Source organism: Temnothorax longispinosus, chromosome 6, assembly GCF_030848805.1.
Source record: "Temnothorax longispinosus isolate EJ_2023e chromosome 6, Tlon_JGU_v1, whole genome shotgun sequence".
Taxonomy (NCBI): Eukaryota; Metazoa; Arthropoda; class Insecta; order Hymenoptera; family Formicidae; genus Temnothorax; species Temnothorax longispinosus.
In genome coordinates, this window is record NC_092363.1 from 3,777,009 (window position 1) to 3,785,960 (window position 8,952).

Below are 8,952 nucleotides of genomic sequence, written 5' to 3' on the forward strand. Positions count from 1 at the left end.
TTATTATTCACGTATCGTATCAAACTGTGAATAGCCCAATTATTGAAAACTTCAATGTAAGTAACAATGGTATTTTATGAATTATAGACGGTGGTTCACGAGATGAATCGAATTGGGATGCTGATTGATCTGTCTCACGTCTCTCACAACGTCATGCGAGAAGTGCTCGCGGTAACGAGGGCTCCCGTCATATTCTCGCATTCGTCCGCTTTCAGCGTATGCAACCACTACAGAAACGTCCCCGACGATGTCCTACATTTGGTCGTGAGTGTCGTCGACATTTCGCAAAAATTTTCCCCGGAAGGACCGCGTAAATTATAAGAGCATTCTTTCTTTCAGAAAAAGAACAACGGTATCGTTATGGTGAACTTCTACAGCGAGTTCGTGAACTGCAACTCTTCGAGGAACGCAACGCTGGAGGATGTCATAAGTACTGTCTTTAATCGGGGAACGCAGCATATGATTTATAATTTATATAACAATCGTAAAATTAAAAAGCTGAAGATTGCTCTTGTAAATTCTCTGCATGGCAATCTCTAAAGTTAAAAAATGATAAAGCACACTGAGAAAAAAAGTTATTAACTTGACTAAATATTTTTAATTGATTATTTTTAATTGAATTATTTTTAATTGAAATATTTAAGTATTTAAGTCAAATTACGTCATGTTAGATTTAATATGTCGTATTTAATTTAAATACATAAATATTTTAATTAAAAAAATTATCAGTTGAAAATATTTAATTAAGTTAACATTAACAACTTTTTTTTTTAGTGTATATACAACGAAATTGAACGAAATGATATACGTATGAATATGATGTATTGCAATTTTCAAATTTTGATTATCTCGTTGATCAATCTTTAATATATCTAGTCAATCAAAATACGTGTTTAACACATTATTAATCTTCTATTCGGTATCAGCATTGATTAATTATAGATTGATACATTTTCAGGACATATAAATTACATTCGAAATCTTATCGGGACGGACTATGTGGGTATCGGTGGAGATTACGACGGTGTAAACTCGTAAGTAATTACATCAGCTCTAAAAACGCGATTAGTACATGATGAGCCAATAAATAAATGCGGGCGAAATATATTTGATGAAATTAACTAGAATGCCGGTGGGATTGGAAGATGTCTCAAAGTATCCCGATCTATTCGACCGTTTGTATGAGAGTCGAGAGGGAGAGCCAACGTGGACTAAGGAGGATTTAGAAAAATTGGCCGGAAGAAATCTTATTCGAGTTTTCCAAGCTGTGGAAACGGTAGGTACAAAGATTATAAAAAATATACAAGTCAGATGACACATTTTTTATTTTCTTTTAATTATGTTTTTATAAAAGGTGCGGGTTTTGTTGTCGTCTGAATCGCCTCGAGAAGATGTTATAACGGGAAAAGAATTATATATCGCGCAAAAAAGAGAAGGGCTCACTCCAGGCTCATGCCAAAGTGCAATCGAGTAAGTGCTGTCTTGCATAAACGTTATTTTGTTAATTTAATTTGTCGCAGAATAAAGTGGCAGCTTTTTTTATAATATTCGATATTCAAAGTTCTTTTATTGTTGTTTTAGATGGGACAATGTAAATGCAACAGATATTGAACAATCTGTTAACTTAAATACTATTAAAACTAGATCGGTGTACAAAAGACTCGAGGTGGACGGTTGTTAAAACAGCAGAGATTATGTAAAAAAAAACATGTGATATGTGATACTTTATTAACAAATAATTAACATTAAAAGGCAAAGTATAAAAATATTGGATAATATTATGGCAATACCCTTTAGTCTCCTTCACTCGATCTCGATTCCAATATAAATAAAAAATATTATAAAATATTTAGCAGAGTATAAAGATAACGTACTAATTTTGGAAGATTTCTAAAAATATCCTTGCTAAGGTGATTACAATTAAGATGATCGCGATATTACAAACGATAGGTAAATAATTTTTTAAATATAATATTCAGAGAAAAAGGATTCTTTGGATTTAATAAATTTTATTGCATCCAAACAAATTTGATGATTGGAATGGTCCAAACAAACTAATGTTTCGATCAATGATTATGATTGTTTGATTTTTCAAAGAATATATATCTTTGTCTTAAATAAAAAATTTGTTTGAAACGAAAGACATTCTCTATCGCTTTAATGATACTATTGTTTCATTCAAACAATATCAATACTTCATAAAAAATGTTTTAAACATTTATTTATTATTTATTTATTTATATATATGGTAGTCGGTTGACTGTCACATATATAAATAAATAAATAATAAATAATTGTCATATCTGCATCACTCGAGTGACCGGTGATGGATTCTAATGATGTGTACGCAACTGCGAGTGATAGATGCTTTCGCCGTGGGGCCGAATTTGACGTACGAGTTTAGCAGCCGCCTAGCGGTGAAAACGCTTATCACATTTATTGTAAAACACTAAATAATATATTATTTAGTTGGGAAATATTACTTCAAATGACAGTGTCTTTTCCGTTAAATAACAGGGTTTTCTTGAATAAAAACAAAAATTTTTTATTCAAAAAAATATTACGTCTAAGCATATGTTGTTTCAATGAAAAAAATTTCAATCAAACAAATAGAAATACTAAATGTAAAGAACTCTTTTTCTCTGTGATGATAATATATTTATCTGCGAAATATAAATTAAGATGTACTTGTTTTCTAAAGATTTATTTTTTATATTTTTAAGTATTTTGATATTTGGTATTTTTCCATCTCGAAGTGTAAATAAGATATAATCATACGAATTGAAAACTTATCGAAAATAACTGATGAAAGATATTTTTGCATTTAAACAATTAAGTAGATTTTGGTAATAATCAGTTATAACAACGTGTAAATAATAAATAACGTTTTTATTTTCGTGAAACATTCCATTTTTCTATCGAACGTATTATATATATATTTTTCTTTTTTCAAAAAAATTATATAAAGTAATATAAACTTAAAAATATTTTCAACATTACATCATCTGACATCACGCTTATAATTATATACATACAAATAAAAGACACCAACAATCTTGCACAATTTTGTATTAAATATAAAATCATAAAGAATAATTACTGCAATATTACTCATTGCTTATTACTATTAACATTACTATTGCTTATTACTATTAAAAATAGGCAGTATCCATGTTATTATTCCACAATTATCAATATATCATCTATGTAACGAGAACGATTAGATCAATATTGAGATAATAAGTAATAAAATATAGAGATAATAATTAAGTAATTAAAAATCTAATTTAATTGAAAACAAAACACTTATATCATCTTAATTTTATTTTAATTTAGTATTTAAATAATTTTATTTGTCAGCGATTTTCAATGTAATGTTCCCGTTCCATTGATTTAAACCACTCTATGAATTCCGTAGGTCTTTGCATCAGTTTGATAGCCAGCATCAAATTTTTCCTGTGTGTGTGAAAATATTAATGTTTCATCAAGTTAAACAAAATTGATACAAAATTAGATTAAATCACGCTGATATTTTAATACAAGATGCCCTAGATGGAATAATTTGCACAAACTTACAAACGTCTCGTTCAAGTAATTTTTATATTAAAAAATGTAAGATAAAAACAGGGTGGCGCACATGTGCGGAAAAGATATCAGTGAATTAATATTATACGAACCATTGACTTCTCCTGATAAACGGTATGACTTTTGGGATCGGAAATCCATTGAATTCGGTACAGAGACATAAGGAGTAAGCGCCAATGTCCTCCCAAACCAGCCAATCGCCAATGTGAAGTTCCGGCATCAATACATCTTTGACAATTACATCGTACGAATCGCAAGTCGGCCCCCATAAAGTCGAAACAAATTTCTCATCGCTCACCGGCTATATAAATTAATAATAAGTTATTTTACATCAATAGAAAGATATCTTGCATACACGATATTCATGATGATTATATATAGTACCTCAAAGAGAATTTGCGGGTATCTAGACTTTATGCCCACTATTTCGTCCAGAAACGAATTGTACGTCCCGACGTTCGCGTAGTACATTCTCATAGTTTTACCGTTTTTGTGAACGATTCTCTTGGAATGTAAATACGAGGCCAAGGTAAACGCCGAGTCAACGTAATATCTCCCAGGCTCGCTGATAACTCTTATGATGGGATCGAGATCTCGAATTGCATCATTGACAATATTGGCGAGCTGAAGGAATTTAAAAATGAATTAAAAGGCTATATTTTGAATGTCGCTACGATGTCGATGCGATGAATCATGTCGATGCAGGAATACGCATCAGAAGACGTGAGAGAAAAGCACGTACCTTGTCGATATCCGTTCCTTTTTCACCGGGGAAGCCGCCACCGATGTCGAGCAGCTGCACGTCCTTGCAGCCCATCGATTTGGCGATCGCGATCAATCGTCTGCATATCCCGATGCCTCTGCTGAACGCGTTTAGCTCCCCGCACGGGCTACCGACGTGAAAACTGAAGCCGTGCAAGGTGAGCCCGAGGTCCATCGTGAGCTGTATCAGTCGCACAGCATCCTCGTCCGGCTCGCAGCCGAACTTCAGTCCGAGATCGCAATCCGAGTTTTTCGCGTCGCATCGTATGCGTATTATTATCCTGTTAGACCGTTGCACGATTAGATTGCTAAATTATTGCACGATCGTATACGGAAGAATAAAAGGATAAAAAAGAACCGGGATGCTGCTTGTAGCTACAACGGCGAATAATAGCAATGATTTCGCACACTCACTTGGCCTCGGGATAAAGATCCTTTATCTTCAAAAGCTCCAGCTCGCTGTCGGCGGTTATCTGGTCGACGTTCATCTTCTTGGCGTACTTGATGTGAGACGGGCACTTGTACGGATTCGCGAATATGATCCGGTCGGCTTGCACGCCGTACTGCATCACTTGCCTGATTTCTTGCTATAACGACACATTATATGCACGTTAAAATTAAGCTTATTCTGTCCCACGATTTGAGAAGCAATAAAGATGTTATATAAAAAAATGATTTTTTTATTAAGTTTGCAACTTATATAATTTGAAAAAATTAATTTAAAGAAAAAGTTTGACGAGAAAAATAATAATTAAATTGTGCTTTAAAGTATTAAGCGCGAAGATTTCGTGACTGAACGAGTCACATAGAAATTTTAAGGTTTCAAATACTGAAGACTATAATATGATCGTGGTAAAAGGCACTGTGAATTACCTCGGACGCGCAGTCGAAGCCAGTATTTAAAGCTGCCAATATCTTGATCACATTCGGATCAGGATTGCATTTAACCGCTGAAATCAATTTATAGGAGGGTGAGAAACCTCAATACTTTCGCAAATTTAAGCGACATTGCCTTGTATGTCCTTAAAGCCGACGTACCGTAGTGCGGAGCGACCCTCGGAATCTTGGTAATCCACTCGCGGTGCTTGTTAATAATATCACCAATATCCACGATGTAGAAACCGTCTTCTTGATTTTCCATGTCGATTATAGTTTTAATAACGTCCATATTATCCACCGAGTCGTCGAAGACTTTAATTTCGTTGAAATCACAGGGAGACATATTCGCGATCTCGGTATCTTCAGGTACTGGCGCGACTCGCGAGCTGAGAGTAACAAAGCACGAAATGCGGCTGTCCGAAGAAGTGTAACTGTTGACTACTTATAAGCGGTCCGCGATATTATGATAAGAAGCATTGCTTGAATACGATCGCAGTCCACCTCCTCGCGCGTTTGCTCAACGATAAGATTCGTGGAAGTTAATGCACGTTCCTCTATTGATGGAATCTTTTTTTACGATGACGCAAATTACGAAAGGGGTACATTCTGTTATTTTCGTCGGGCAGGTAAACAGCCTTACTTACCGTGGAAAATTAGACGATTTGCTGTACGTATATTGTTACAAGCGAGACGCAACGTAATGTTGAAATAAAATAAAAGTAGGCGATCGTACCACTAATATAAATAAGACTTCAATTGGCACAGAGCAAGTGATGAGTCGAAGGTGTGATCACTTTGAGAGTTTCGTTGATTTGTTTTAACCGTTCTTATATTCATATATTGGAATAGCGATAACGCGTTCAAATATTAAAAGTAGCGATTGAAGCGACTTATTAAAAGAACAAGTAAAACTGAAAATTTGGTATATAACGCAAGAATCTGTTAGGACTATAGTCGTTTATAGCTAATTAGGCGATACAGAAAAAAAGTTTCAGATTAAAGTAAGTAAGTGAGTGTGTCTAGACAAATTAGCAGGACTTAGGTTCATTAGGGTTAAGTTTTTAGGTATTTGTCTGGATAAATTATTGTGTAAGAATTTTAGAAATAAAAATTGTAAATACGTGAGATATTGAGTTGCGGTAACAATATACGCGTGTGGAAATTTTATCAGGTGGGAAAGATTTATTTCCGTCTATGGAAGCAAGAAAGATATGCTGTTCTGAGAAGAGAACGGAAAAATCCCCCATGGTGGTGCATTCACTTTACGTGGAAACTTGAGAACTAATGTTTTCTCACAGAGGACGTAATTCTTTTGAGTCATTGATTGTCTTCTCCTGCTTGCATCTTTCATGCTTCTTCTTTCTCTTTGTTTAACACATACTTACACGCATATATACAAGTGTGGTATCTAATAATATGTATAAGATACCATGATACGATATAACATAACAATATAAATTCGTAAAAAGATTTTGATAATTTATTCGTGATGATATTAATATGACCAATATCCACGATGTAGAATTACAGCTTTAATGTCTTCTTCGATTACAGCTTTAATGTTATCTGCCGATTGTATATTCTTTCTATGTTAAAATAGATATTCGAATATATTGTAAACTGTAATGCAAATGACGTTAAAGTTAGGTATATACTATAAGTACTTGGCGCGAGACACTACCGTATCTCTTGACCAACATTTAAGCGGGAAACACAGACTTTTGCATAACGCATAATCCATAAACATAAGAAAAAAGATTGATCTATTTCCTTATGCACATGTACATGCATCAATTTTTTTATGCTTACGCATTATGCGTTATACAGAAGTGTGTGCTCCCCGCTTTATACTTATACCGGGTGAGGAAAAAGTCTGGAACCGGTGAAATATCTCGAAAACAAAACATTTTAGGGAAAAAATGTGTTATACATAAGTTGTAGGACTTCAACAAATGCATGAAACGGTGGTACTTATTTGACCTTGAGTGTAAATATGGAGGAGCTTTCAAGATCAACTTTAAAATTTTAAATGGAAACCCCTACTTTTTATTTAATATTCTTGTAGCTGACATCAAGAGTTTTTCAAAACACTATCAATAAACTTCTTTCGGTTGAATACTTTTCGAGATATGTTGACAAACTTCAAGTACCGCTGGCATTAGCATTAGCTAAGGTGTACCGCGTGGAAGTTGCACGATCGGATTTACACCTCATTGTGTGTGTGTGTCTTATATCAACATATCAACGGTTATTAAACTCATTTCGTTAGTTATTCTCTGCTCCTCAATTCTTCAACGCTCGCAGGCTTTGTTTTATAAACGTGATCTTTTAAGGAGCCCTATAAACTCACACTAGCAAGCGCCAGCAACACGCTGTTGATAAGGATACGCTTGATAAGGACAAGCGTCGACATCTCTGGCGATAAGCAGCTGAACTCCACGCTCAGGGGCTTTTTCTCTTTCAAGCTTTTGTAGTTTAATAACCGTTGATATATTGATATAACACACACACATACACACACACACACACACACAATAAGATGTAAATTCGACCGTGCAACCTCCACTCCACGTGGTACAGTTTGGCTAATGCTAATGCCGGCGGTACTTAAACTTTATCAACATATCTCGAAAAATACTCTACCGAAAGAAGTTTATTGATAGTGTTTTAAAAAGCTCTCGATATCAGTTACAAGAATATTAAATAAAATGTGAGGGTTTCCATTTAAAATTTTAAAGTTGACCTTGAAAGCTCCTCCATACTTACGCTCACCCTGTACCTATAGGTACTTATTTACTGACTTTAGGGTGATTACACGTAATTACTACAAGATATTTGCGCGGTTTTGACGACCAAACAAGATCACTTATTTTTGGGTAGCAATAAGAAAAAAAATGTTATATCGGGCGAGCAATATATGTATAATATAACTGACTGATTTAAATAAGCCGACAATTCGTCGATGACTGTGACTTTACACAAGTTACGTTAAGGAGATTTCGATCGAAATAACATACCGAGTATCAAATCAAGAGTTCGTCAATTAGTGACAAAATTAGTGACAAAAACCTATGCTAGGTCCTTATTAAAAAATATGATATAAAAAAAAAATCGCGAATGAAAAAATTTGCTTCTATTATTAATAGAGTACAATATAATTTTAATGTTGCATTTTAAAATGTCGACTGTTCTTTAATTGGCCGCAAAAACTTGAAACACCCTATATGTGCTATCTAATTATTATGCTATCTTAATGCTATTATGCTATTTTAATGATATCTTAATGCACGATTATAAAAAAATGTACTATTAAAATTAAATGCTTCATTGCTACATTTAAGTGTTGGGAAAAAACATTAGATGCAAATTCTTTTGAAAAATCCCAGACGACGTCTTGTAATCAACTAATTTGTAGTCTGTCTCTTGTAATTGGCCTTCCCGGTTAAAGATTCCCAAGGCAAGGAGAACAAAAAGTCAAGATGATATCCTTGTGACGTCAAAATAGAAAAAAACGAAGAAAAATCAAAGGCACGCGAAAGCATCTATATACAAACGGGTTTTTTTAATTTCTGCGAGAAGATTGCCTGGCACTTGATTGAAATTATTATATAATATATAAAAATTATAGTATATACTAAGGTAATAAATGTACATGTGCCTGGACACGTAACTATAATATGTCTGGACATTTTGATCATTCTAGTCCTTAAATAAGTTATAACGCGA

The 8,952-nt window shown here is 33.9% G+C and overlaps 2 protein-coding genes across 9 annotated transcripts in view; one reads left to right on the top strand and one right to left on the bottom strand.

Annotated features, from left to right (window-relative positions):
- Window positions 1-1,768, top strand: part of LOC139814302 (dipeptidase 1) — a 31,463-nt gene extending 29,695 nt beyond the window's left edge. For all 8 annotated transcript variants that reach the window (XM_071780476.1, XM_071780477.1, XM_071780472.1 and 5 more), the window contains 6 exons: window positions 88-264; window positions 340-430; window positions 959-1,034; window positions 1,126-1,276; window positions 1,355-1,470; window positions 1,582-1,768. In XM_071780476.1, the coding sequence (XP_071636577.1) occupies window positions 88-264; window positions 340-430; window positions 959-1,034; window positions 1,126-1,276; window positions 1,355-1,470; window positions 1,582-1,681 (711 nt within the window). In that variant the 3' untranslated portion in view covers window positions 1,682-1,768. The remainder of the gene's footprint in view (window positions 1-87; window positions 265-339; window positions 431-958; window positions 1,035-1,125; window positions 1,277-1,354; window positions 1,471-1,581) is intronic.
- A 1,285-nt stretch (window positions 1,769-3,053) lies between these two features.
- Window positions 3,054-5,797, bottom strand: LOC139814770 (ornithine decarboxylase 2-like). The gene is made up of 7 exons (XM_071781253.1): window positions 5,386-5,797; window positions 5,221-5,297; window positions 4,762-4,934; window positions 4,328-4,628; window positions 3,970-4,209; window positions 3,678-3,886; window positions 3,054-3,456 (listed from the first exon to the last, which is right to left on the bottom strand). The coding sequence occupies exons 1-7, from the start codon at window positions 5,567-5,569 to the stop codon at window positions 3,357-3,359; spliced, it is 1,284 nt and encodes a 427-aa protein (XP_071637354.1). The 5' UTR covers window positions 5,570-5,797; the 3' UTR covers window positions 3,054-3,356.
- Between the last annotated feature and the right edge of the window lie 3,155 nt (window positions 5,798-8,952).